Source organism: Oikopleura dioica, chromosome 1, assembly GCF_907165135.1.
Source record: "Oikopleura dioica chromosome 1, OKI2018_I68_1.0, whole genome shotgun sequence".
NCBI classification, from domain to species: domain Eukaryota; kingdom Metazoa; phylum Chordata; class Appendicularia; order Copelata; family Oikopleuridae; genus Oikopleura; species Oikopleura dioica.
This window is the reverse complement of record NC_137291.1, coordinates 11,312,512-11,338,875: the sequence shown is the minus strand read 5'-3', so window position 1 is coordinate 11,338,875 and position 26,364 is coordinate 11,312,512. Positions and strand designations below refer to the sequence as shown.

The following is a 26,364-nucleotide window of genomic DNA, read 5'->3' as shown; positions in this document are numbered from 1 at the left end:
CTTTGATTGCTTTTGTTTCAGAGCTGAAAAAGTTTCTGCAGACAATGAGATGATTCGGGCCAGTAGATCTTACGCTGTTTATTTGAAAAAGTCGCCCAAGTGCGAGGCAGCGCTTGGCGTAAAATCCATTGATCCTCGAGTCACTGGGATCATCAAAAATGGCGATGCAGAGGAAGGTGAACTGAGAAAATTGACAACGAACTTTTCAAGTTGGGGCAGTTTGCGACCTTCTTTTTCCCCCGATCGGGCTTTTCATAAGGGAGTCGGGAAGGATGCACTTTCCCGGTCAAACGGACTGGCCGGGATTATTGGGTACATGATGGTTGGATATCCATTTAGGTACCTTGAAAAATAAATTGAAGGAACTTATTTTTAGTATTAATTTGCTAGAGCTTGGTTGCTTGTATTACGGAATATACCGACTTGGTCTTGCTGCTAACACTTTCAACCAAAAACACGAAGTCCCATACGACCGTCAAATGGAAAGAACTAGGCTGAGAGAACTCGTCAAGAGAGGATCTTACAACGGATATGATTTGGCTCATTATGAAGCGCAAGTTAGAGGAATGAAAAATGTTGTCTACGGCGGTGCAGTTCTAGCGGCCGGTTGTAATGCGACTGTAGCGGGACTCGGAGTGTTCAATGTCTGGCTGTATTATTGGATTTACACTACTTTGAAGGTACGGCTTTAAAAAGAAATCAACAACGAGAATCTTTAATTTTAGCGAAAAAGCTGGATAAACACGCAAATTGGTGCATTCGTCGGTGCAATTCCGCCGCTTATGGGCTACTTGACTAATACAGGCGGAGAGTTTGTAAATAACTTCTGGATTGTCCCGACTGGTTTGCTTTTCTTCTGGCAATTTCCCCATTTTTACGGGCTCGCTGTTGAGCGGAACCCGGAGTACCACCGCGCTGGCTATAAAATGCTTGGAATAACGGGCCGTTGGGATCAAGTCTGGTCAATTGGGTCAATCCTCTGTTTCGCTTTGTTGACCTGGTTTGCTCACGAAGAACTTTCTAAAAATCACAAGATCCAGAGCTGCGGGGAAAGTGAGAATTCCACATTCTGGCTTCGATACATGCCACTCGTTGCAATTGCGATGGGTGGGAGCATCATGGCTTACTATCAGGCACAGTGGAGTCTGGGCATCAACTCTATCGCAGCAGCAAGGAAATTGTTTTGGTCTAGTACAGGATTCATCACGATCTTAGGCTCGGATTCTTATTGAATTAATCCGTCAAATTTAATTGCCTGATAGCTTTATGACTATCTTTGACAATGATTTAATAGTGTATCCATAACTTTTCCTTTTTGGCCTCATAAAGTAAATATCTATCCGTTCTCAAGCGTCACTGAGTATACTTCATCTAATCCACGAATGCGTAATCGACCTCAAAGACCTTGAAGACAAAGTCAGTTATAAACTGTTTACCTTACTGCCTCCAAATCTTCACAAACACATCATGTGATTTATGAATTAAATTATTTATTGAGAGTAATTAACACAAACTTAATTAGAAAGTACTAAATTTAAAAAACTGGAGAATGAAATTCGAAAATGACCTTCAAATCGATACAGCAGAAGCTGAAAAACGAGCGCTAAAGAAAGTTGCACAACTGCTCCAACGACCCGATCAGCTGGATAAAGTGGATCAATACAAGAAAGGTAGTTACTGCTCTCAATTATTTATTGTTTCTATAATAGGAATCGCCCGGAAACGGATGGGTGTCGAATCGCGCCTCAAAACTGCCGTTCATTCTCAACTTGATGGTGTTCGATTTGGCATTGAGCAGCTAAAGTCCGCCATTGAAAATGTTCAAGAAGTTCGTAAAACGATGAAGACAGTGGAAGAAATGATGGACACTGCCTTCCATGATAAGCACATTCGAGAAATCAAAGACATCTCTGCTGAACATCGTCAGCTAAGCTCGGCAATGGATAACTTGCGACAAATCTTCACAGTGCCAGAAAGTGTGGAAGCAGCGAGAGATCAGCTCAAAGAAGAAAAGCTGCTCGAAGCTCACAAGACAATAAGAGAGCTTGAGATATCACGGGATGAGCTTTTGTACGAGCAGCACAAACTGGAAAACGGAAGTCAAGGAGATGTCACACTTCTGAATCGATACTTTCAAGATGTCGATGTTGTATCAAACGAACTGTACAGGTAAAGAATGAACTTTGAGCTAGACTCTCTATTGCCTCAAGTCTATATTTACTTTTTACATATTTGCGTTATCCTCCATCTTTTTAGAAAAATCTCGAGTATTATTACCGACTCCTTTTCCATCGCAAAGTCCAAGCCGGAGCTGCTTGTCAGGCAGAGCTTTAAAAACTTATCCTTAGAAAGTTCGCGCAGTTGTCAAAAGAGTTTTCTTATGTAACGTTCCTTTACAGCGTCATTTAGTTTATATTAGCGCCAAAGAGAGATAGAGAGAGACTGTCAAGAGAGGCGTTTTTCGTCAGACTTCCTTTTTGAAAGCAAATGATTTTTAATTCAAATAAAGAGAGGTAGTGACTCACTAAAGCTCGTCACAGCGCTTTGCGAATTATTGAGCGAGAGACCTCGATCGATCAAGAGACTAGTAGGAGAAAAACCTATTCGGGTTTCGCACCCCCGGGCCGGCCTAAAGAATGGAGAGAGCAAGTGCTTGAGAGCTTGAAGGGCACGATCGAAGCAAAGTTCAGAATCGAGAAGAAAGCTGGCGATGGCTGGCTCGGGAGCCAACTTAGGAAGGGATAAGCAAACATATAAGAATCTTTAGGAGCACTGTGTTAGTGGATCGATCCCGTGGGTCAATAATTAATATGTCCCGTCCCTTTTTTGTTTATTATGAAAGACTTATGTCGCAAAACAAAGAGCGCATAAAAATGAGGTCACGCTTTCTGAGCAATTTGCTTACCCAAACCCAGAAAGATCGGAAGCGATTCCGTTACGGAGCTCATCCTTCTAAAACACATCGTGGCTCCGTGCTTCCCGCCGAGTTGGAACATTTTTGACCGTTTCACAAACTGGTATCACATCGCATTTGCTACAGAAATCAATCGTCTTATTCGCGAGGGAATTGAAGGCAAGACAATTATCGAGCTTTTAATCTTCCTCAATCACTATGCGAGCGAAAATTACATGGGAAACCCGGAGCTAGGAATTTCCAAAGAGCGAATCCCAGAACTACTCGATGGATCGGAACAAAATGCGCTTATAAATGTTTACATTGGTTCGACCAAGGAGAATATCAAGGCTTGGCTGTCAAACGCTGTCACGCAGGAATCGAGAGAGTGGCGTAAAACAGACCCACCAAGTGGAGATGCTGATGGCTACTTTGTTACAGACCTGCCGGTTATTCTTGCTCAAATGGTTTCGGAAATCCTCGGCGTAACCAAACAAATCAGCGACGAGATAAAAGACAGGGTGTTTAATGACATCGTCTTGGAGATGAGAGAGTTCTTCGAAAAGCTTATCGGCGCATTGTCAGAATTCAAAGACCAGCATCTGAGGACGCGTAACGCTGCGCAGTGGTATCATAATTACACCGTAGCAACGATCAATAATTGCAAGACGCTCGCGGACAATTTTACTGATGTCGCGGCAAAGTTCCAAATACAACGAGGTAATAAAATAATTTTGAAATTAGTGTCGCGACAGTTTCCTTACTTTCGCTGGTCGTAAAAAACTCAAAAATCTAGGAAGAGGTAGTAAAATGAGAATTTTTCAGACAGCTTCGATAGTCCAATTTCCAAAATCGCCGACGACGCTGCTGAGAAAGGATGCTCATTTTTGGTCGAGGAAGTGATGATGGACCTGAATGAGGTCCTCGGTCAAATCATGACAAAATCAGAGTGGCTTGAATCGTCAGGGACACCTGGCGGGCGACCAGTTGACACCATTGTCGCCACGGTGACAGACTACTCGAAAGACTTTGCATCGCTGCGCCCGGAGCACTTGTTTAGGTAACAAACCTGCCACAATTGCAGTTTCAACGGCCACAATGGAGAAGGGCAAATTATTAATTTTCCCTTTTGCAGTTTGATCAAGGAGCTCGAGAGACGTGTCACTGTTCGATATGTAGCGGCAATCATTCAACCGGCAAACGGGAAAATAAAATTCAGCGCTTCTGGCTACGAAAATGACACAGAGAGAAGAGAGGTCTCCGATCAACTCTTGATCGAGGCAGATTATCTTGGAAGGAAAGGGGTTTAAAAAGTGATTCATCACGCGTTCCAAAACTAACATAGCCTCGAGCACAGAGACACCCAGAGAATATTATTCGGTTCTTAAATAACACCTCGAGTATCCCAAGTGAGGACGCTTTTTCATCCCCAAAAAGATATTTTAAAGAGCTCTCCAACTCAAAAGATAGTGCTGCCTCTGCAACAGATGTCATCCGAAGTATTGCCGATTTATTAAAATCGAGTCCAGATATGATAGAGCTAGAATTGAGCTCAATGGTCGGAAGATACTCGGATTTAACAGCTGAGCACATCAAATCGTTGCTCACGCTTAGAGGAGACATTTCAAGCGCTGAAATTAGATCCTCGACATCCTCAGCGATGAACGCGAAGAAAAACAACAACGACTATCCCCCAATATTTGCCGATATAACGGTATCAAGCGGGCTCTTTCGATAAATATCGCTAGAGTGCTCTAGTCCAGCAAAAATTAAATGCCTAAATGTGGCTTGCATATTCATCTAAATTTCTGTACTTCGAATCCCATTCATTCTTGCACGTTCAACCAGTAATAACTATTAATATATTTAGATTGAAATCGGTCCCTAACAATAAGGGAATATGGCGTATAACGCCATATTTATTTCATATTAAATACAAATGTCACTGGCCCTAGGGATGTGGGTTTTCCAAAACTTTCGGACTACAGTACGATGCGAAGTTCGCACTGCGAACTGCGATTTATTCCGATATTTTTCTTCGTTTCGATCTGCGAGATTTCATAGTTTTTCCGCAGTCTGCGTCGCATGTGGCTCATGAACGAGATTCCACAATCATCAGGGCGCGGGGATCCAAAGACGGAGTCGTCCAAGGATATCGCCCCAAATATGCCCTTTTTCGCCGCTTGGCACTGAAGTTTTTTCTTCTATAAATATATTTTTTTTCTTTCTTTTATTACTATGAGAATGTTTAAACATTCTGAAAAAGATTTTACGTCCTGAAAAAGAGTCCTCTTGAAAGAGTCGACATGGACGGAGTCCTCTCTAGGACAAAAATGCCATCTCTATGGCAATATACTTTTTTTTTTCTTTTTAATCTTTTAAGCACTTGCCCCATTGGGGCATTTAAAATAGTAAGTGTTTTAATTCGGGAGGGGACCCATTTTAATGGGAACCTTCATCGAAAAAACCACCTAGTGGTCGGTGACATTTCCCACAAATTTTGTAAATATACCCCTGTAAATAACCCTTTGTGCTCGTTATAGTTCATGTACCCTTTATTCTTAGTCCCTTATTCCTGTCACAGATTTTTCCCTTGTTCTTCTTTTTTCTAATAAAATAGCTCAAAATCATTCAGTTTATTTCGCTATGGCTGGAGGTCGCGGTCGAGGAATGATGCGAGGAAACCCCGGTCGTCCCAGTCCATATAATAGAGGCAGAGGAGGTGGAAGAGGAGGTCATTTCCAGGGTCCACTACGCAATTCAGTATTTATTCCCTTTTCGCCATTTGACCTGGAACATTGTGCAGTCCAATTTCCAAAAGTTACAAGCAACGAGGTATCTAACGAAATCTCACGCAGGATTGATGAAGCACTTTTAGTTTGATTCGCAAGTAGGAGAGATGATTTTAGAAAGAAACAAGAAAATTATGTTGGCAGAGGATGATCAGCAGGCAATGAGCAAAGTTTATGAGGAAATTACGGAAGTTTTGGGCTCTTTCTATACCGAAAATGACGAAGCTAAGAAAGAGGGTAAGTGTTTGGCCATAAAATAATAAGCTGAATGTCGGTTTAGAAGTCAAAACCGAGGCAGACGCAGATTCTCCAGCCGAGCAAGAACCACAAGCTATTGATGATATCAGAACTGTTGGAGCTTTTGCCAATGAAACCCTTATTGATGGTTCGTTCAACTATAGAATGTTTCGAAAAATGACAATTTAGGAGTCAAAGAACTTGAAATTCTAATCACGATGAGAAATCCTATGAAAATCGACGAATTTGGAGAGTTTTCTGATAAACTTGCTTCCGCTTTAGCCACGTATACAATCACTTCTAGTGAGGAAGCTGCTAGTATAAGAGGTTTGAATAACTGTCACGCGCTAATTTCATTTTCGCTTAGTCGAATCTTTGACTGGCTTTCGTGCGAACTGCTTCATCACATGCTCTGGCAACAAAATAAAGACAAGCGCCGAGGAACATCTTCAAAAACGTCTCATGTACAAAAACTTCGACATGGGCAAACGGGCCAAGTGGTTTGCTGACAATTGCGTTGATCCAAACATCCGACTCCTGGCGCGAATCCTTTCCGATTTCAAAGTGCGCTTCAATGGCTTTCTTGGCATGTCTCAGTGGGCTGTTGAACTTTTGGCGCATTATTCGATGTCTACTTTTGACGAAGCTGGAAATCCGGTAAGAATCTTATTCGATTTTCCTATTGTCAATTTAATTTAGAGTATTTTGCCTGTCCCAAGCGCATTGAAACGCTCCCTCATGCTACTTTCTTCTGGCTTTTTCCTCCCTGGCTCGGCTGGCATTCGCGACCCAGCAGAACGAGACGGTCGATCGGTGCACAACTCGTTTTCGAAATTAGAAATGGATAACATTTGCTGCGCTGCTCAGTCTCTTCTCAGGTATTTTATCACTTTTATTGCTCGCTCTAGCCTATCTTTAGAATTTTGATGCAAGGTGGCGGCAGAAAAGTCTTCGGGCTTGAAGATTCTACTGGGCTCTTGGAAGAAATGCAAGTCATCAACGATGTCGTTGTTCAGCCTTCCGTACAATGCTACGTCCACAATGAAGAAACAACTCCTGATCCAGTAGCTGCGGAAGGAGCAGCGCCTGTGAAGATGGAAGCTTAAAAACCCTGACTCAATTTTAATGTCGTTCAATTTTAGTTCAATTCATTTATCAACTTTCCAGTTATCTTGCATTCTGAACACTCGCCACTTATTGAAAAAAAATGTGCTGCAATAAAAATTTAAATTTATAAGTATGAGCATGATGCCAAGTCGCGGAAATCGAAAGCGTAAATCACGCCATGACGATCAACAGAATAAGAGTAGACAGAATCCTGGTAAATCAATGAGACGCAATTTTAATGAGCCTCGTTTCAACCCTGCTCCTGGAACATGTCCACTCAGTGGATACATCGAGTTCAACTACGAAATGCACCAGCAAATGTCGGAACATTACAATCAAAAGGACGAGATCCGATGTTGGGTTGAAGACTGTATTCAACAGTCCGGCTATGATTATTCTTGTTATATTGTGGGATCGACCTCAAATGGCTTCGGAACAAAGAACTCCGATGTCGATATCTGTCTGGTTATCGACCACGATACTGTTAGTCGTACAATTCAAAATCAGCTAAACAGAAATTAAGGAACAAGTCAGCAAAAGTGATTCTATGAAGGCTCTTAAAATCTGCCGCAAAGCGATAAGAAATGTCGGAAAATTCAACGACTTCGCCGAACTTATTCCAGCTAAAGTCCCGATATTGAGGCTCAATATTCGAGGCGTTCAGATCGACATAAACTGTAACAACCTAACTGGATTGCGGAACACTTGGTTGTTGAATGCATATAGGTTTGAAATCGTGAAAAATATCTGTTTAACTCAATTCTAGTGCAATGGGTCCTCGAGTAATTGATCCCAGAGTCAGACCTGTCGCCATGTTTTTAAAGAAAATCTGTAAAAAGCTCACAATCAACGATGCCTCCGAAGGAACACTAACAAGCTACAGCATCAATCTCATGCTTATCAATTATCTCCAAACGCGCACACCTCCAATTCTTCCAGTTCTTCAAGGCTTAGATGAAGAGATCAACATCTCCGACTCTCTTCATGAGCTTCCTCATCGTATTCGACGTCATCCAGCGGTAAAAGAATGAGAATTGACCACGAATTAAGCTTTATATAGGAATGGGAAGTCCAAAACACAGCTACAGTTGGTCAACTTGTTTTTGGTTTCTTTGACTACTACAATCAATTCGACTTCAATCAAGTCATCTCTGTCAGACTTGGGAAGCCAGTGAGCGCTTTAGATGAAAGACTTATGTTTCCAGACAACCAACTCTTTACTGGAAAGAAAATCAGGATAGAGGAGCCTTTTGATGGGACGAATACAGCTCGAGCTGTTTATAAACCTGAATCGTTCCCGAAGATTAAATTTGCTATCCAAACTGCCCAGAGATGTAAGTCCCGGTTTTTTACCATTTTTTCTAATTCTTTAGTATTCGAAAAGTGCCTTGACGGAGGAATAGATGTACAAGAAGTTGTTAACGATCTTTATCTGGATAAGGAAGAACTCGAGGTTTGAGCCTTTGGGGTTATAGTTTTGCACTTAACTGTAGCTTTATTCAGAACATACTTACGCAGGAAGCCTTGGACTCAATTACACAGGAGTCCAGTTCGGAAAGCGAAGAAAAGTCGCTAGAAAACCCGCAGAGCACAACATCTTCGTCATCTCCTCATCCGACTCAAGTGAAGATGAAGGGAATCGGAAAAATGATTCCAGTGAAGATAAAAACGCAAGCGCAAAAAGAGAGGGCACGGAGAAAGAGACAGAGAAAGACAGAAAAGAAAAAGAACGAGAAGTCGAGGTAAAATCGATGATGAACTATGTCCTTACGTTTCTTTGAAGGTTACAAATGATCACAGGCCAAGTGAAACATCAGACACACGCGGCGAAGAAAGCAATGGGACGATTGGGTCAGCTACTCGGGATCACAAAGAATTTGTGAGCGATGAGGGCGTCGGAACGTACACTGGCGATACTGTAACTGTTGAAAGGTTTGCAAGCGGATTTCAATATATACTTAAATATAATTTCTAGTGATGAAGAATATGATTTTGAAATTGTTGAAGAGAAAAGCACTAGTGCAGTGCTGGACGAGAAAAAGCAGAAGATGAAGAAGATTTTAGAGATACTCAAACAGAAAGCCGATGCTATGAGCTCTGATGATTCTTCAGACGAAAACCCGAATCATGAATCGGAAGATGACGACAGTGGCGATGATTGCGTTATAACGTCGGCTTACACTCCGCCCGTCGCGACCAAAGAAACGTTGGAAGGAAAAACGGCCAAAGAAATCGAATGCATCCTTTTGGAGAGCGACGACGACGATGACGAAAAACCAAGTACCTCAGAAATTAAATTTCCGCCTTCTAAATTATCTCTGCCTCCTCCAAAGTCTAGCTGAAAATCTCGTTTCAATTTTCTTCAATATTTCTATCACATTTTTCTTTGATCTTCAGCAGTTGAATAAATTATATTTCACCTTATTTCTCCTGAACATCGGAAGATCGGGAGGTCCTAGGTCTTTCAGTGGTTTTATTTGATCATGAATATGAGGCAGCATAAAAGCATCAAGATAAAATTGAGTGCAGGCTTAGAAGCAGTGGAATTCTCCTCTATGTCTTCATAACACTGAAGTGGGAACTCCTAAAGTTTTATTTGTTTTATTTTGAAAATTACAAAAACTGTTTCAAAAAATGCGACTTACAATTTGGCATCCAGCAGCACGGATTCCGAGCTCAAGAACGTTTCTTATCGTGTCAATAACTATAGGACAGTTTTCTGCTCTCAGCTGATTCTCGAACTCTGCGCACTGATCAGACATGTTAATTTCGTAGACTTACAAAACGGACACAGAGAATATCGAGCTGGGTGTTTCTGTAGTGCTCTCATCTTTGTTGCCCTGGAAGCGTTTTAGGTCAAGCTTTTTGAGTGTTTTTGAGATGCTAATTGAGGACGAAATAGGATTTTTTGTTCGATTTGTATTAACAACAGTTTAAAACTAGTTAAAGTCGTCAGGAACAGTTCTGGTCTGGAATAGTTTTTGGTCAGTATTAAATTATAAAAGCTTTTTGAAGCAGACATCCGAAATAAGAGGGGCATCGCCATCGTCACAGTAGACCTCGTTCTTCGTGATGTTTTTAAACATGAATGCTCCGTAGCGAAATCCATCGAACAAATTTTGCAGCCTCTTACTAGAGTCTTCATTACACATAAGGAACTTATGTTCATTCTTGAGAGCGTGAGAAAAGGCTTTGAGATTATGATGAGCATCTTGCAAGTCAAGTTGAACTTCATCCAGGAGCATTACAAGCCCAGACTTCGTCGGCGAATATCTCGGAAGTCGATCTCTATCGAAAGTAGTCAGCTTTACTCTCTCATGTCCTGTTCGAACTGCAATATGAGATTGATGGAAATTCGCCTGAAGAAGAGTAGTATCACCGATTATTTTCACTGATCTCTCTTCATTCATGTTATGTCCATTTACTTGATCAGAATACTTGAACGACAAAAGCGAGTTAATAATTCTCTTTTTTTTTTATTTGAGGTCTTGAGTCAAGACTCTTGACATTATCTACTGGCGCGGATAATTTTACGATTTTCCTTTTCGAAAAAGGCTTTTCCTTTGTTATATTTTTATAATATATTACTTCCCTTTCCTTTTTGTATCTTAGCCTTTTCAAAGTCACTGCCATTCTTTATTGCCACAATTTGTGGCACACAGCTTTCTTCCTATAGAAATCTAATTTTAAAACGCTTTTGTATACAGTGAAAACCCAAAATTTGCCCACCCAAAATTTGGCCGCTTTTTGTATAAATCCGCCTTTTTTGAAACCTGAAATCAACCCAAAATTTGGCCGCTTTTTCAAAAATAAAAAAAATTTCATCAGAATTGGGCCCAAATGATTCTATTTCTGATCATTTTGAGCTTTTTTAGAGTGTTTTAATCATTTAAAATGAATTAACTCTCCTAAGAATGTCTTTAAAGAAGCAAAAATTAAATTTTGACTTCAAATTGACTAAAATTCATCATAAATGTGAAAATCATGCCGATTTTCGAAAATTTCGAAACTTTGCTTTTTGAAGGGGCAACTTGGCTACCCGGCAAAAAACCCAAAATTTGGCCGCTTTTTTCGGGAATTTACATCTGAAAACCGGCCAATTTTTGGGTTTTTACTGTATTTTATTTACACTTGATACATAAAAAACGTGAACTTTAACAGATTCAGTTTTGAATTTTGTCCGACAATAATGCAGCCCATCTGTCAATTTTTTCGTTGAGCTTTGTGTTCAAAACACCTCCTCGACAATTGCTGAAGTATGTCGCGAAGAAATCCTTGTAACCCTGGATCATCTTGTCAAGTTCGTCTTGAGCGTCACCAGTTGTATCAACTGCTGGCATTGATCCGATCGAGGCTTCACTTTCTGCGCAGTTCAACTTCAAGATTCTCTATAAAAAGCATATTATCAAATTGCCGAAGCCAAGATTGTACCTCCACAAGTTTTTTAAACATATTCGAAGGCTACATAAAATCATTTAGACTGGAGTGCTTCTTGATCCTTTTCTTACCTTGAGTCGCAGGCTGAAGCCACTGAATTTAGTTGCTTCCCATCTAGCGGCAATATTGGCATTGGTAAAAGTGTTTGCCCAAATTTGAAAGTGAGAGTCTAACTCTTCAACAGCGGCAGAAGATGGACGATCTTCGCAGATGTGGCCCATCGCGATGTTGTTTTTCTTCGCTCCTGACCTAGAAAGGCTTTTTAACGAGGAATCTTTGACGATAAACATACCAAGTTCGAGAGCAGATAGCGTCGTTCCAGCCTTCAAGTCCGAACTGTCGAACGCAGTCTTCATATTCTCCAGACGTGTGCTTGTCATTTGGATGGTTGAGCTTGTTGCTTGGCTGATCTTCTCGCCAGCCGTCGTAGAATCGCAGATCGTTTCCGTCGATATCTTTGATCGTGTTTTTCTCGGTATCATTTCCTTGTGTCATGCCGAGCCAGAAAGCTAAAGAATTCTTTAAAAAACTTTCGTACAATGGAAACTAACCTCTTTCTAAACCGTCAGCGTCGGTAATGACTTGGTTGAGAAGATCCTGTTCTTCTTGAGAATAAATATTCGCAAGTCGGAGGCCTCGACTTTCGCAGTCTGCCTTCGCTTGTGGCCTAGTAAAGCCGGATTCTTTAAAGGCAGTGAAGGTTACAGACGCAGATGCTGAAAGGAAAGATTAGACAGTGCTTTATTAATAATCTCTGCATATTACCTGATGCAGTGAAGAAAAAACCGAGCTTCATTTTTGTATTTTACAGAACTCTAAGACTTAGTGATTTTTCGATCGCGCCGGGCGCATTATATGCGCCGCGCGCACAGGCGCTAGAGGGTCAAAAATGAGCGCTCATGAAAGTCCTCGTCATGAAAAGAATAACGTTTGCGGAGGAGGGTTTTTATCGAACAAACAATCTCAAACCAGAAAAAATACTTCGTTCTCTGCGGTCAACATTAGAAAGGGTGTGAAATTTGTCAAAAATTAAGTTAGTTAGAATGCTCATCTAAAAAACTTGGAGAGAGTGGATTAACCTGGCGCGAAGAAACAATCTTAAAATCATAATCTTGGGTTGATCTTCGAATTTATTCATCAGAGCAAGCTTCTGTTTTAACACCTTTCTGACCCCCAAAATCTAAGCTTAGTAAAATCCGTTTTAGAGACAGTTTTTCCTCTGATTTCTTTCCGCCAGTATCTGACAGTCGATCCGACGTAACAAAACTTTTCGCCTGTCAGGCACTCAAGAAGCCACATGGAAAAACAGACACGCATTTGCGCTACGATATCCTTTCAAGTTGAAGCTAGAAATTAAAAATTCCCTGGTCCCACTCAAAATAGTATCTGACTGTGAGTAAACAGAAAAGACTTGGCACTTGAAAAGGAGTTCCGAGACAAGTGTCAAAAGTGTAGTATAAACGATAAGAAAGTTCCAATCTTATTTGAAAAACGTGATAAACACCCTCCTGAATGGATAAACTTTTAAGCTAGTAGTGAACATGTACTTTACTCGGCTTCATGGAACATTTAACCAGAAATTCGTCGGATTAGTTTGATCAAAGATCAAGCTTAGATTATGCAAAGCAGTTGCTTTTCAAAAGTTCAGATTTTCATCAGCACATGTCAATCTTTAAGATACATTTCGTGTTATTAATCTCCGCTTCGGAGCATTAATTTCTCCCTGTCACTTTCTGATAAGATGTGTGTATTCGACTTGAAGATTTTGGACTACTCACGTTTGAAATTCGGCAATTTAGCCGTACGTACAATTACAAATTATAAACTCAACAATTGTTCTGTTGAAATTCAAAATAATCGTTGACTTTGATCGAAGATCCTGAGAAACACTTGTTATTCATAACTTTTGATGCGTAAATTAATCGTTGAACTAAATGATGAATCTGACAGGAGAGAGGAAACTCGAAGACAACGTGAATTTTACAATTTTTTTCAGAACTCAAAAATGCTCTTCTCCGATAAAACACATTCTGCTCCATTTTCTAGCGGGACACAAATTTCTCCTTCCCCACAGAACTCTTCATTTGGGTCGTCGCAAACATGAACGCATCTATCAGACGCATACTGCCTATCGCCAACGAAATTATACCCAGCTGGACATCTGCATCTTCCATCTTTGACGGCGCGTTTACAAATAAAATAAAGCCAAAGAAGTTCAACGGGGTTTCACCTCAATTTATCAATTTCTTCATATCTTATTTTGAAAACGCGCCTTCTTGTTCCTCGAAAGGCTCAATACAAACGCACCGGTAGCCATCCTCTAAAAAAATGAAAATCTGACAGCCGATGCTGATAAAGCTCACTCACCCGTCCACAAGCAGCCCTTGCCGATTCCTGGACATGTTCCGCACTCGTCTAAGCCTTCCTCTAGGTTGACCGTAAGATACATTCCGAATAAACCACTAGAATCGATCAGCCCTTTCTGAAGTCATGTTGAGATCCCTCACGTCTGTTATGTTCACCATGAACAACTTCAAAGCAGATTTTTAAAGAATTTCGAGATCCGGTCTCCAATTAGAAAAAGAAAATTGCCACCTTTACTCTTGCCATTCAAGCATTCAAGTTTTGTAAAGTGCGGCTTATTTTATCTAAACCAAATAAACGAAATTCGTCAAGTTCTCGGCCGAAGTCGTTAGGAGATACGCATTAACTGGTGACCTGGGCTGGGTAATCAAGTCCGGCACCGTCACCTGAGAATTTTTCACGTCCTGAAATTAATTTTCTCAGAGTTAAGCGTTTTTCAAATCAAACTGGGCAGCATTTTGAAGCTCAGTATTTATCGAGATCTTGAAACTCGAGTGAGATCCGCCCTGATAGAAAAAAGCGGACGGGGATTATTTTTTGAAAAAAAAAATCAAAGCTTAAAAATCCGCGCCAGAGTGTCCCTATGAAGATAATGTTCGAAAAGCTCAAAATGTGAGACAAAAGTGCGCGAATATCCGCTTTATCGCACGTTCCTAAAAATTGAAAATAATTGAACGGAGCGCATCAAAAATAGATTAGAACGTGGCTTGGGTTCCGTTCTGTTCACGTGGCTTCTCAAATAACGACTTTTTCACAAGCTGGGGTTTGGCATTTCAGAATCGAGGAGAATCGGGAAGAGGGCTGATTTAATTATTGGATAAGCGTGTTCAAGTGAGCTCAGATGTTCAGTTATTTTTGAAGGAGATTTATTGAGAGAGTGCTCTCAAGGTAAAAACTTGTTCTGGATTCGGCCTGAAGAAGATTTTTTGAGAAGCCCGCTCCTGAGGTGGGTTTTTGATTGGCAGATGTTTCTGAGGAAGAAGTCAGCCAGACGTAATTGTGATTCATTTGGTTCTTGAGATGGTTTAGCTGTCAATCGGGCGATCGGATTCTATTTTAGTTTTATGAAACGCACGTCAATCGACTTGAAGGTCATTTCTCAATCTTCCCAGAACTGGAAAAATAATGACTGATTTGACCTAGTGCTTCGTCGAATTTATCGTAACCATGATTATAAACCTTATCTTCCCCAGTCAATTTGACCACCCGAAATAAAAAACCACAACCTTGACAGGAATTCTTCGATGTTCGATCAGATAAATTTTTACATACTGCTCAGCCCAAGGCCAAAAAACGTCAGCATCGTCATTTGCGTCGTTAGTTAGGTAAACTGTTGTGGAGAGACTTGAAGAACCTCTCGTAATTTTCACCTAAAATGATCGACAAATTATGATCAAGAAACGTGATCAACGATGAAATTCATCTCGAGCACTAGAATTAGGAGCGCTCGCTAGAAATTAGACCTGATATGTATGGCCAGTTGGAGCGCGCAAAACAGGGCTGTAAACATACGCCGAAGATGGATTAGACCCAAACCAGCTGGTGAAATTTTTCAACTAAACGACGTGTAAGGATTTTGAAAGATCTGAATAAAGTCACCTGAAAATGCTCTTGATAGCATTCGCGATCAATTAAAGAAACATCATCTAATTGCAATTTTTGGCCACTGCGAACTCCCGCTTCGATTTTGTAAATGACAGGATCGGTCAATTCCAGTTGACATTGAAAGTACGTCCACTCGCCCGTCGGGACAGGGATCACTTGAAAATTGAGCTTTATAGAAGCATGAGTTGTCTGATTACGATAATAGCCGGTAATCAAATAATTCAAATAACATTTATTTTAGAATTTTGTTTCCCCGATTGAAACAAACCTTCGCAAGTATGAATTGCCTCCAAATAATTTCCATCAACATCTTGAGGATGAAAAGTCACCGCCAAGTCACCAAACGACCCTTTTACCAGTTTCAAAATTGACATCGTGAAAAATTTTTGCCGCGCATAGCTTTTTTGACAATAATTGATGGGTCCGGCCGTTCTACGAATTCGCATCTTTGAATCGTGAAACTGGTCCTGTGTACCAAAAGGAGAAACATTGCCGGGGCGCACGTGATTCGTACCTTTGAAATTGGTTTAACCGTTAAACGTGTATTTTTTTAAAAACCTTTGATGTCATAATTTACGAGAGTGATAAGTCTATTACGCGGCTGAATTTAACGATTTTAATCATGTTGAACGAAATACCTTGTAGGCTTAGAACAAGTAACTTAGCATAACTCAGACGACTCTGAGTGAAACTACTAATGAAAATTTGTTTTAAAAATTCGAGCGAATAATGAAGCTCTACTTTTGACACATATTTAAGAGTCGACAGTATCTTGTTTTTTCTTTATCAAAATTACCTTGGTGAAATTAGAGCACCTCGTTTTGGCCCATTCATCTCCATCACATAAGATTCGCCCCCTGAGATAACGTTTAGTTCAAATTAATTCTGTCAAACCTGGAACTTGAAAATCCGCTTCAACTTGCTCAAAATGATCTCCTTCTGGCGCTTTCAAAGGGGTTCACAGATCTCTTTTCTTGCTAACCAAACAGTTATTTATTGCTAAGTTGGTAACCCTAAGCGAAGCCATCGAAGAATCTGAATTTGTCGAATCCAGAAGTTACCGAATTTCTCAACGGCCGGGGGCATTTATACAAGTGGTTGATTTTTTGGTGATCTCCAACAGAGAATCCTCGGCGCTGGCCAATGATCTTGTTGAAGTACTCGACTTTTGTGGTTATAGAAGGAGTACTACCCGTGACGAAGCTAAATAAGCGATCATCACTTGCTTTGTTGAGCTCAACTTGCCTGTACTGGTCGTAGTGCATTATGGAATAGAAGTCGTATGGAACCTGGCGAACGTCTTCAGAGGGGATAATGAGCCGGAATCAAAAACCCATAATTGGATACTATTATTGGTTTGTGGTTTTCTCTTCCGACCTTGATGACGATTCACAATCCCCTCGCATTGCGGTTGTATCCAAGACGCCAAAAGTTAAATCCAAGCTGAAAGTAAGGCTACTCCTGGATCGCCCAGAATCCTGGATCGCCCAAATCCTGAATCGCCCGATTTCCTGGATCGCCCGGATCGGGGGATTCAGGATTCTGGGGGATCCAGGAATTCAGGGCGATCAAGGATTTTCACACGAAGATTTTGAAAATAAATTTTGAGTTGATAATGAAGGAGGATTGAATGAATTATTATTAGGACTAATGAATAAAATTGAATTTTGAGTGTGTGCACTCTCATTTCTGTAACAAAAATCAAGCCTTTTCTGTCACAAAAAAAGTGAACTCTTTTTTCTTGCACCTCTTTTAACTTTCCGCGTCACCTCAGAAAATCGACGGCGTCGGCGTTGCACGAGTTCCCAGGCGACGAGCGCGTACCTCGAGCCTTTTCATCCGGCGGCAATGTTAATCCCTCTTTCACGGATCGTGATTTAACCCAAGCATAAAATCTTATTTTATGAATATTTTTAAAGTAAAAATACCATCATATTAATCAGCGTGATTCCAGCATTCTTATGGTACCAAAAAAATGATATCGATCTTTTGGAGTAAAACTGGGGCATGATCTCCCGCCGCGAATGCTGGTAAATGTTAGTTCGGGGTTTCTTTGAAGGGATTAGCGCGCGATCCTGGAGCCACTTTCCGCCCCAGGAGAGAGTTCGAAAACTCCGAAAGCGAATCTCCCCGTCGGCATTGCGCCCGAGCGCCCTCCCCCATGTGCACACACTCGAAATGAAACGGCGGTATTATTTTTGAAGAGGAAACAGAAATTTTTAACTGAAACTTTGAATAATTCAAAATCCTGATTCGCCCGATCCTTGATCCCCCAAAATCCCTGATCCCCCAGAATCCTGAATCCCCCGATCCGGGCGATCCAGGAAATCGGGCGATTCAGGATTTGGGCGATCCAGGATTCTGGGCGATCCAGGAGTAGCCTGAAAGTAAGGATGAGAAAATTGCACTGAAGAATTTACGATAAAATTGCAATTTTATACCCACGTACCGGAGGCTGGATAACGTCGTAGTTCACGGTGATATAATCATCTCGATCTGGACGCGTCTTTTTGGGAATTCAATAATAGTTTATCCGGGTATAAACGGATGTAGTCTAATTTGCCGTGGATTCACCTGGGGAATCGGATTCTTCTTTCTATCTAAAATTCAAATTTCTATTCTCAGATCGATAATTAGCTTATGGTCCGAGACATTTTTCTGCAAGCTGAAATCACTGAATCGCAAGAACCGCAAATTCATCAGTTCTGAAAACCTCTAAATCTTGTACCAAATATTTTCCGTCTAATCCGCATTTTCTCAAGAACCCTTGCCCAACGCGTAGTTTAAAAGTTAAATTCCGCTCCTGCTCGTGATTGATTCCAAGTCCATGCATAAACTCGTGAACTTCAAAGAAAAAATATATCACGAAATGACGAATAAATTCTCATACTCATCGTTGTTGTTCTTTCGCAGCCTTTGTCGATGGACAGAATTTGGCCGCCTTGCTGAGCGTATCCGATTAGCGAGAAGCAGCCGTTGATGGGGTAGACTTTGATGTAATCCCTTTCCACTCCTGTCCAAGGAGTGAAATCTATACATGTTCCAAGACCATACTTAATCGTTCTCGTTTTCTTTTCTCTTCACTTCTTACCTCGATCCGCATCTCTTCCATCGCCACAAACGCTTTCTTATTCAGCGTCGAGGACAAAACCACTGGAATGATCGTCGTATTCCAAACTCGCCAATCATCAATTACAGTATTTCGTTCCTTGTCATATTTGATACCGACAAGATCGCCAAAATCATGATGAATTCCACGTTTAGAATTCAGCTGAGAACGAGTTTCGGAGAATTTTTTTTCTTATCGAAATAATTGTGTGTTTATAGTAGCAACGCCGAAAGGTGGTTTTATTTTTAAAACTTGGAGTTTTACTTTCGTTTATCTAGTTTTATAACATTTTCAAGAACATTTCAATCAAAAAATTCAAAAAAATCTCAGTTTTCAAAATTTTTCTCATCTATCTTCAACCCTCCCTGGACATCATCCCCATCAAGCTCATCCTTCTCTACGAAATTCCCATCAGACTCTCTATAAACTAGTGTATCCTCGTTCCCATAAACAAGAAAAATAAGCAAAAACAACGACTTCATTATCAAATAATTGCTGTACTCTTCCTTGATTTCAAGCGTCCCCCAGAAATGCGTAAACATAAATATTTGTTCATGTCTTTCGCTTGATTACATTTTACAGATGAATACTTTATTGAGACAGTTTTACTTCGACTTTATCGAGTTTATGTAGCCATGGAAAAACTTGCTCTTCAGACCGTCGGCGTTAGCGCCAATTTCTTTCTTCAGTAATTTTTTGAAATCGGCTTGAGAATTATCTTCGTTAAAATCATATTCGTCAAAGCTAAAAACCTTTTTCAGTCAAAAGAATTCAAGATTTTGATTACTAATTAAACGGGTTGAAGCCACTGATTGTGCTGAAAAACAGTGCAAAAATACAAATTCTCATTTTTCAAAATCGACGACAAATGCTGCTGAAAGAATTGTGAGAGCTTTATATGTCCGCAGATTTCTCTGACGATTTGCCAAATGCCAATTTAGATTGGATAATCCCACTCGATGCATGCAATAGATAGGTGTATCGCCGATTAGACGAGTTTTTCTGGCATTATTGTTTCCCAACCATCTTCTCTCCCATTTTAACGCTTTCGAAGAAAAGACTTCTTCAAAGGATCATTCAATAATTCGGTCAATCTTGACTAAGAAGACCTTGTGCTAATGTTTGTCGACTAATGTATATGCATCCTGAAATGAAAATCAGTATGAGAATGATAGTTTCAAAATCTGAATTCAAATCTACTAAATTTATTTACATTTGGTCCAATACGAAGACCCAAAGATGGTATCGAAAATTCGTTTCACTCGCGTTTCTGTTGGCAAAATCACAAATCGGGGATTCTAAAGCTTAAAATGAGCTCTCATTCTTACTGTCTTCGTTCCTGCAACGCGTCAAGTACAGAGAAAACGTCCATGTCTGAGGTTGTTCATTAGTTTGTCGTTCATAAAGATTTATTCTATAGAAGCCGGAAAGCACAAGACGAAAACATTCCATAGAAACCTCCGAAGGAATCTTGTTGAAAGAAAACTTGCACGACCCGTACGACGATTTCAATGATCCTATAATCCGGCTTACAACTGCTAAACAGAAGGACATAAAAGGACGACAAATATTCCAATCAGAACAGAAGAATCAAGGTGAGTTTAACAAAAAAGGCTTGATAAGGCTATAATTTTTAGTACGATGAGCTCATCAAGACGATGATCATCTTCCTTCGACTTATTTGAAATTCAACAATAAAAAAGCTTTCTTTTCAAAATTCTATCATATAAAAATTCATTTTCAACATTTCTAGAGCAACTACTTTAATTTGAACCCGAATAGCAGGCATTCTAGAGAACCATCTGGTTCTTGATGCGTTCTCGGGGGACCAAGGCCTGATCGATTCTCCAGTAGAGATCATCCAATCAGCGACGGGGCGCCGCGTTGACGGGAAGGGCAATTTTAGGAAAACCGCCGCTCTCCCTGGCATAAAAGTGACCACACTTGCACTTGTCAGTGAGAATTAAAAACAAATCCACCTACGAAAAATTCGCGCCACGATTTCGCCTTTTTTGGCCGCCGTCGATTTCCAAAAACAAAAGAGAAAAAGCGGAGAATTTTGACCGAAAAAAGGAACTTGCGCAAGGAAGAAATTCTAGCGGAACGCAACGCGGAAATTGATGGAATTGTGAGAAACCAACCAAAGAAATTTAGAATAAACAACGAAACAAAACATCGGCAAAATGGGAGAGCTGGAAGTTGAGGTCAAGGAACAGTTCATGAGTCACGACAGATGATCATAAAACGCTTTAATTTTTATCGATAACAGTTATTAATCACCCGATTCTTGCCACTGAGAATCTTCTCTAGAAAGTCTTGATTTACGAATTTTCCATTTTGTCTCTTTCGAATCAGTTTTCCTTCAATTACCCTTTTTAAAACCATTTATAAACGAAAATGAGCGAAGATTCGCCAACTCGCGAATCAACCCCGAATTCACCGGAAATCTTTCCGATTCCATCGGGCCGATCTGTTCATCGTTGTCCTTCAGCGACGGAAAACGGTCTGTTAGAAATTGTTCCTGAACTTGAGTTGAAGGAGGAGCTGAATGAAAACAGCCCAGTTGGGAAAACAGACGACGAAAAATCACTTGATCAATTGGAGATTCTGAGGAGATGCAGGAGTGTCAAACAGGGACTCGAAGCTCTCAGGTGAATTTACTTGTCCATTCTACGATAGAGAACATCTCCCCCAAATTTAGGTGTGATATCCTTTGTTATAGTAGAACTGTAATCGATTAATAACCCTCCTACAATTGTTAATTGCGGATCTAATTAAAACCACTTCATGCGCGAAATAATTCTATTCCTCGAAAATCTAATATTTGATTATAATCATTTTCAGGCAAGAGCAGAGTTCGATTTTAACCTCCCTCCTCGCTACTTTGAGCGCGATCAGAAAAGAAAAGGACCCCGACTCTAGCCTGGTCGAAGAAAAAGCGACGATTGTAAAGCGATTACTCGCCGAAGTCGAACTTGGAGTTGAAGAAGCGCAAATGATGGCACAACTGGCCAGCCACTTGAGCTCTTTGGAAGGCGATCGAGCAAAGTTAAAAGCTCAGGTAAGAGCGCCTAACTCGCGTCTTCTTTGATGTTTGATTTTAGGTACGAAGACTAGTGGCTGAAAACGGTTGGCTGCGCGAAGAACTGTCAAATACGCAATCTAAACTGTGCGACTCGGAAATGCGAGCAACGAAAGCAGAAGAAGAACGCGCACACTACAAGTTTATGGCCGAACTCAATCAGTCAACAGATCATAACGACGACAAAGGATCTGTTGCTTCTGGTACGCATTGCTTCCGAGAATGGTTTTGATCTCTTTTTAGAGCAACCAAGTGAGGGTGGCTTTTCTGACGGCGCTCCTACGAGTCCTGGCGATGATCCATCAGAACCTGGAAACCCTGGATACGAAATTCCAACGAGATTACGGACTCTTCACAATCTTGTCATTCAGGTTTACATTAGTCTTATCTCTGTAATCTAAAAATGTTTCAGTACGCCTCAGCTGGTCGTTACGAAGTTGCCGTGCCTTTGTGTAAGCAAGCCCTGGAAGATCTGGAGAAGACATCCGGCCGAGATCACCCTGACGTCGCTACTATGCTGAATATCCTCGCTCTTGGTATTTACTCTTTTCTTCAGCTAACGATTTACGTTTGTTACAATTTAGTGTATCGAGATCAAAGCAAATGGCGCGAAGCTGCGAACCTTCTCAACGACGCTCTGGCGATTCGCGAACGAACTCTTGGTGCAAATCATCCTGCTGTAGCTGCCACGCTCAACAATCTCGCTGTTTTATATGGAAAGCGTGGAAAAGTAAAAAAAAGACATTTTGTAACCCCGATTGATAAATAATTAAGTACCGCGACGCCGAGCCCCTGTGTTTGAGAGCCCTTCAAATTCGTGAAAAAGTGCTTGGAATGGACCACCCCGATGTAGCTAAACAGCTCAACAATCTTGCCTTGCTCTGCCAAAACCAAGCTAAAGTATGATAGAAACTCGTAATTTTTGATTGATGAGTGTTTTAGTATCAAGAAGTGGAGGAATACTACAGAAGGGCGTTGAAGATTTATGAGGACAAAATGGGAGATGATGATCCCAATGTTGCGAAGGTCAGTTTTAATAGGCACTTTTAGCTGTCTTTTTTATTAAATCTTGGTTATTTGTGATTTTTAGACGAAAAATAACCTGGCATCGGCTTATCTCAAGCAAGGGAAAATGAAAGAAGCTGAAGCACTTTACAAACAGGTAAATACCCTTCTTTGTACTCGGATTTATCCAAATTTAGGTCCTCTCCCGAGCTCACGAGCGCGAATTCGGCGAAATCTCGGAGAATAATCGTCCAATTTGGATGCTCGCGGATGCGGCAGAAGCCGGCAGTCACGATGGAAAATCAAATGAGGGCATTCCTTCCGACAATCCTGCTTTCTGTACGTTGGCAGCACACGGAATATGTAATACCAGGGAGTCTTATACCTTGATTTCGGTGATATGCTCACTTGGTGGCTTCCTTGGTGAAATTTTGTTCATTTTGAATTGTCGATTTTCCGACGAACAACGCGCTTTTTGTCTAAAATTTGGACATTTTTTGTCATAAAATCTCTTCTTATACCAGACTGACTGGCAAAAAGTGTCCCAAGCTCCGTGCTTTTCATCATTTTCAATCATATTTTAGCTGCTCTGAGAAATCTTTCCTCCCTCTACCGAAAACAAGGTCGATCTGAGGCTGCTGATATCCTCGAAAAGGCCATGAAAGGCTCGAAGGTTAAATCGGAAGGAATCAAAATGGAACCTGGTATGTATTCAATTTTTAGTTCAATCATTGAACTTCAATGTTTATGTCTGTCGTTGGTGTTTTAAATGTGTTTTTGTGCAGTAAAAAGTGCGAATCGAGCTCTGCCGAATTCATCAGACTCTGGTAGCGGGCTCTCCCGGCTGAGCCGGGCACTGTCCCGCTCGATGAGGTCTCTGATTGGGACAGAAAAAGAAGAAGCTATTGTCCAAGTCGAGATGGATTCCAGATCAACTAATTGTAACTCGCGTGAATGTGTTTCTTTCGTTTTAGCTTGCAAATTTTATTAACCAGGAAATCTCAAATGTAGACATTGATCTCGGCGCTAGTAACGCAGCAAGTAGGGCTGCTTCGAATGTGGGTGTTAGGAATGTTCGAGATTTTCCATTAAAAATGAATGGTAGACATGATGAAGACATGATGATCTACTAGACATCAACCCTTTTGTTTCATATTTGTACTCTGATACTCATACGAGAAAAAATTCTGCTTTTATATGCCTAATTAGAACGAACCAAAAAATGCCGCTTTACTGACTCAGTAATACTGAGCCCATACAAAAGTAGGTTAGGGATGTTGAGCAGTAGTTATGACCTAGCTCTCGAACACACTGATGCCCTGGTTCAGATGAGGAGAACGCAGTCAATAAAAAATCTGAGCGAGCGGCTCTTCTGTAAATATATTTTTCCATCGAAAGTAGAATTGACTCCCATCATCTCATTACGCCCAGCGTTGATACGACTGGAGATCTTGTCTAATTGATTCAAATACAATGCTCGAAATTAGACTTTTATCGATAATTGCTCACCAGTTGATTTGTCCAAAAAATTATGTTAATTACGCGACTAATCATTCTTTTTCAGTTTCCTGAGGCCTTCAATCTGAACGGATAGACTCTTCACCAGCTTCGAAATAAGGAGAAACTCACCCGAAAACTAAAAAATGATGCTTCTGTCTTTCTATCGCTTCATATCCTGTAACTTAGGCTACAGATTAACTGTACCTTGCTTTTTTACTTTTTTCAGTCTCACTGAGTCAGCAAGCGCGCCTACTGAACATACCTTCAATTCATTTAAAGCATCCTTGCTGACTCTAGCGATACTCGTTCTATACGCAATAGTTGTGTAGTCGGTAGTAAAGTAAACGCTATCTGTTCTTGAAAATATACAAACGGCTAACAGCTACACTCTTCTTTCTTATTTATAAGACACACTCTGATTCTGTTTTTTTTCAAAACCATGTTTGATTCTTCAACAAGAACCTTCGCCCTTCTGTCTCTTAGGGTACCTTTACTTTTTGACTTTCTTATCAAACCACCGCTTCTATCGGGAGGAAACCTTCGCTCTAAAAATAGTCAATTCCGGCCATTCCCTGCCATACTTCAGTTTTAGTTTCAGCTAGAAACGCAACACTCACTTAGAATCTACAAAAACTGCTCTCAACTCAATCCACGCATGCCTAGAATTCTTCCCGACTTCTTTCACAAGTTCGGTTCAATTTGAAAATTTCGGCCTCAGAGCCGAATGTTAGTATTATTCAATAAAAATATATTTAAGTTACATTCTTCGTCGAAATAAGTTTATTTCCTTCGCAGGTGTTTTCTTTAGCAAGCGAACGAGAATTGGTTTTTATTGAATATATTTATTTACTACTACGAACAGATATAGATAGGCAAACAAATTAGGCGATAGGGTAAGAAGCAGCAGTGGCAATACCGCAACCGTTCTTCTTGTCCTTGGCCATCCAGATGTAACCCTCGTTACCCCAGCTAGTTCCCCAGGAGTTCTTGACGATCCAGTAGTTGCCAGAGTCGGCGTTCTTGTATCCAACGGCGAGGACACCGTGGTCAAGTCGAGTGGAGGAGCAGAGTCGGTCGTGGTAGATACCCTGCTTGTAGAGTCGGAAGGAGAGAAGGTGAGCATCGATGGCGACGGAGACTGGGCCAACGGTGGCAACAGCGGTCTCGAGGTCGGCCTCAGAGCCCTGGGGGACATCGTGGCACTCGGAAAGAGTGGCAGCAGCAGTCATGCCAGATTTGCAGGCACCGTTCTGGGCGCTAAATATTTTGATTATTTTGCATTTGTTTATTGGACTTACTGGTAAGGGTAAGCCTCTTCGGTGGTGATACCGCCGTTCTCAATGATGTAAGTGAAGCCAAAGTCCATAAGGCCACCGTTGCAACCGTGGTCGCCCTCCTTGGTGGAGCAGTCGACAAGCTGCTGCTCAGAAAGAGCGACGAGGTCTCCGGTCTTCTTGAAGTGAGCACCTTCAGTGGAGCCGGTGGTGGAGAAAGCCCAGCAGGAGCCGCACTGTCCCTGGTCCTTGATGTCGGTGACGTATCCCTGGGTTCGCCAGTCAACGGAGTCGGGGTTGGCCTGGGTGGCATTGGATGGCATAGGCGTGCAGTCAGAGCTAGCCTTGGCGCCGTTTCGAAGTCGGTTGTACTCAACCCATTCCTCGTCAGAGAGATCGGCCCACTTGTTCATCTCGACGGTGAAGGTCTCCTGGCCGGTGAAGGCTCGGATGTTGTGCTCGATGACGAACTGTCGAGAGACGAGCCAGTTCTGGAAGCCTCGCATCTCATGGCCTTCAGATTGGTAGGCCTTGCCAACGGTAGCCTGCCATTCCTTGAACTCCTGGAAGTTCTCGTGGTCGAGGGAGAGGGCAGAGGCGGTGACGGCGAGGGTAGCGAACAACTTCATCTAGATAGAAAGTTAGATCTCTGAATTATGAATCGACTTTTTACCTTTTCGATAGAGTAATTTTGTTTCCTGTTACTTTCTATTTTATACCGAAAGCAGCAGGCAATTTCTCAGCATTCTGATAATCGCACGATGTGTCTGACTAACACCGTTAGGGTGTGTCTTCCGGAAGATTCGCATATGCTGCAAATATTGTCAAAACAAAGTTTTAAATTCCATCAAAATTTAATTTCAATACTGAAAGTTGAATTAACCTCATCTGACTGACCCCTTATAAATCAAACTCAAGTGCAGTTAGATCAAAAGCGATAAGCCGTAGGAGCGCCCTCA

The 26,364-nt window shown here is 41.2% G+C and overlaps 10 protein-coding genes and 2 long non-coding RNA genes across 18 annotated transcripts; 6 read left to right on the top strand and 6 right to left on the bottom strand.

Annotated features, from left to right (window-relative positions):
- On the top strand, positions 1 to 1,511 carry LOC145695788 (uncharacterized). Its single transcript, XM_081772811.1, has 4 exons — positions 1 to 339; positions 377 to 680; positions 726 to 1,215; positions 1,352 to 1,511. The coding sequence occupies exons 1-4, from the start codon at positions 50 to 52 to the stop codon at positions 1,471 to 1,473; spliced, it is 1,206 nt and encodes a 401-aa protein (XP_081628937.1). The 5' UTR covers positions 1 to 49; the 3' UTR covers positions 1,474 to 1,511.
- Positions 1,511 to 4,737, top strand: LOC145712141 (exocyst complex component 3-like). Its single transcript, XM_081789828.1, has 8 exons — positions 1,511 to 1,670; positions 1,710 to 2,169; positions 2,257 to 2,322; positions 2,541 to 2,734; positions 2,894 to 3,613; positions 3,719 to 3,953; positions 4,029 to 4,190; positions 4,331 to 4,737. The coding sequence occupies exons 1-8, from the start codon at positions 1,550 to 1,552 to the stop codon at positions 4,629 to 4,631; spliced, it is 2,259 nt and encodes a 752-aa protein (XP_081645954.1). The 5' UTR covers positions 1,511 to 1,549; the 3' UTR covers positions 4,632 to 4,737.
- A 147-nt stretch (positions 4,738 to 4,884) lies between these two features.
- LOC145695787 (interleukin enhancer-binding factor 2 homolog) lies at positions 4,885 to 7,135 on the top strand. Its single transcript, XM_081772810.1, has 7 exons — positions 4,885 to 5,728; positions 5,772 to 5,922; positions 5,966 to 6,070; positions 6,112 to 6,249; positions 6,290 to 6,579; positions 6,622 to 6,800; positions 6,842 to 7,135. Exons 1-7 carry the CDS (start codon positions 5,540 to 5,542, stop codon positions 7,026 to 7,028), a joined length of 1,239 nt encoding a protein of 412 aa, XP_081628936.1. The 5' UTR covers positions 4,885 to 5,539; the 3' UTR covers positions 7,029 to 7,135.
- A 22-nt stretch (positions 7,136 to 7,157) lies between these two features.
- On the top strand, positions 7,158 to 9,453 carry LOC145695782 (uncharacterized). 2 transcript variants are annotated; one of them, XM_081772803.1, is made up of 8 exons: positions 7,158 to 7,512; positions 7,553 to 7,755; positions 7,796 to 8,048; positions 8,090 to 8,363; positions 8,403 to 8,482; positions 8,523 to 8,765; positions 8,813 to 8,961; positions 9,005 to 9,453. In XM_081772803.1, the coding sequence occupies exons 1-8, from the start codon at positions 7,162 to 7,164 to the stop codon at positions 9,369 to 9,371; spliced, it is 1,920 nt and encodes a 639-aa protein (XP_081628929.1). In that variant the 5' UTR covers positions 7,158 to 7,161; the 3' UTR covers positions 9,372 to 9,453. The 2 variants fall into 2 exon arrangements, with proteins under 2 accessions (XP_081628929.1, XP_081628928.1); XM_081772802.1 differs by having other exon boundaries at positions 8,523 to 8,771.
- A 1,605-nt stretch (positions 9,454 to 11,058) lies between these two features.
- LOC145707758 (uncharacterized) lies at positions 11,059 to 12,307 on the bottom strand. 2 transcript variants are annotated; one of them, XM_081785334.1, is made up of 6 exons: positions 12,232 to 12,307; positions 12,018 to 12,182; positions 11,759 to 11,975; positions 11,538 to 11,715; positions 11,461 to 11,490; positions 11,059 to 11,417 (listed from the first exon to the last, which is right to left on the bottom strand). In XM_081785334.1, the coding sequence occupies exons 1-6, from the start codon at positions 12,260 to 12,262 to the stop codon at positions 11,193 to 11,195; spliced, it is 846 nt and encodes a 281-aa protein (XP_081641460.1). In that variant the 5' UTR covers positions 12,263 to 12,307; the 3' UTR covers positions 11,059 to 11,192. The 2 variants fall into 2 exon arrangements, with proteins under 2 accessions (XP_081641460.1, XP_081641468.1); XM_081785342.1 differs by lacking the exon at positions 11,461 to 11,490.
- A 1,038-nt stretch (positions 12,308 to 13,345) lies between these two features.
- Positions 13,346 to 13,926, bottom strand: LOC145710980 (uncharacterized). Its single transcript, XM_081788696.1, has 3 exons — positions 13,834 to 13,926; positions 13,739 to 13,786; positions 13,346 to 13,640 (listed from the first exon to the last, which is right to left on the bottom strand). The coding sequence occupies exons 1-3, from the start codon at positions 13,913 to 13,915 to the stop codon at positions 13,459 to 13,461; spliced, it is 312 nt and encodes a 103-aa protein (XP_081644822.1). The 5' UTR covers positions 13,916 to 13,926; the 3' UTR covers positions 13,346 to 13,458.
- Positions 13,927 to 14,255: 329 nt separating this feature from the next.
- LOC145712140 (uncharacterized) lies at positions 14,256 to 15,809 on the bottom strand. The gene is made up of 6 exons (XM_081789827.1): positions 15,704 to 15,809; positions 15,430 to 15,590; positions 15,294 to 15,386; positions 15,057 to 15,200; positions 14,743 to 14,844; positions 14,256 to 14,336 (listed from the first exon to the last, which is right to left on the bottom strand). Exons 1-6 carry the CDS (start codon positions 15,807 to 15,809, stop codon positions 14,256 to 14,258), a joined length of 687 nt encoding a protein of 228 aa, XP_081645953.1.
- Positions 15,810 to 15,901: 92 nt separating this feature from the next.
- Positions 15,902 to 16,634, bottom strand: LOC145711261 (uncharacterized). Its single transcript, XR_014135143.1, has 4 exons — positions 16,448 to 16,634; positions 16,330 to 16,374; positions 16,232 to 16,292; positions 15,902 to 15,949 (listed from the first exon to the last, which is right to left on the bottom strand). It is a non-coding gene; the product is annotated as an uncharacterized LOC145711261 (long non-coding RNA).
- Positions 16,635 to 18,106: 1,472 nt separating this feature from the next.
- LOC145712138 (meprin A subunit beta-like) lies at positions 18,107 to 18,703 on the bottom strand. Its single transcript, XM_081789826.1, has 3 exons — positions 18,527 to 18,703; positions 18,326 to 18,488; positions 18,107 to 18,279 (listed from the first exon to the last, which is right to left on the bottom strand). Exons 1-3 carry the CDS (start codon positions 18,545 to 18,547, stop codon positions 18,107 to 18,109), a joined length of 357 nt encoding a protein of 118 aa, XP_081645952.1. The 5' UTR covers positions 18,548 to 18,703.
- A 962-nt stretch (positions 18,704 to 19,665) lies between these two features.
- LOC145712336 (uncharacterized) lies at positions 19,666 to 20,321 on the top strand. 2 transcript variants are annotated; one of them, XR_014135216.1, is made up of 3 exons: positions 19,666 to 19,923; positions 19,968 to 20,139; positions 20,182 to 20,321. It is a non-coding gene; the product is annotated as an uncharacterized LOC145712336 (long non-coding RNA). The 2 variants fall into 2 exon arrangements; XR_014135215.1 differs by having other exon boundaries at positions 19,680 to 19,923; positions 19,965 to 20,139.
- Positions 20,322 to 20,433: 112 nt separating this feature from the next.
- LOC145695260 (kinesin light chain-like) lies at positions 20,434 to 24,519 on the top strand. 4 transcript variants are annotated; one of them, XM_081772257.1, is made up of 14 exons: positions 20,434 to 20,748; positions 21,077 to 21,195; positions 21,389 to 21,605; positions 21,649 to 21,829; positions 21,870 to 21,997; positions 22,039 to 22,162; positions 22,211 to 22,356; positions 22,401 to 22,526; positions 22,569 to 22,652; positions 22,717 to 22,788; positions 22,829 to 22,994; positions 23,216 to 23,335; positions 23,417 to 23,572; positions 24,196 to 24,519. In XM_081772257.1, the coding sequence occupies exons 1-14, from the start codon at positions 20,728 to 20,730 to the stop codon at positions 24,201 to 24,203; spliced, it is 1,668 nt and encodes a 555-aa protein (XP_081628383.1). In that variant the 5' UTR covers positions 20,434 to 20,727; the 3' UTR covers positions 24,204 to 24,519. The 4 variants fall into 4 exon arrangements, with proteins under 4 accessions (XP_081628383.1, XP_081628384.1, XP_081628385.1 ...); XM_081772258.1 differs by having other exon boundaries at positions 20,435 to 20,748; positions 22,829 to 22,970; XM_081772259.1 differs by lacking the exon at positions 23,417 to 23,572 and having other exon boundaries at positions 20,436 to 20,748.
- Positions 24,520 to 24,957: 438 nt separating this feature from the next.
- LOC145695262 (procathepsin L-like) lies at positions 24,958 to 26,051 on the bottom strand. The gene is made up of 2 exons (XM_081772262.1): positions 25,430 to 26,051; positions 24,958 to 25,388 (listed from the first exon to the last, which is right to left on the bottom strand). Exons 1-2 carry the CDS (start codon positions 26,032 to 26,034, stop codon positions 25,013 to 25,015), a joined length of 981 nt encoding a protein of 326 aa, XP_081628388.1. The 5' UTR covers positions 26,035 to 26,051; the 3' UTR covers positions 24,958 to 25,012.
- Positions 26,052 to 26,364: the final 313 nt, after the last annotated feature.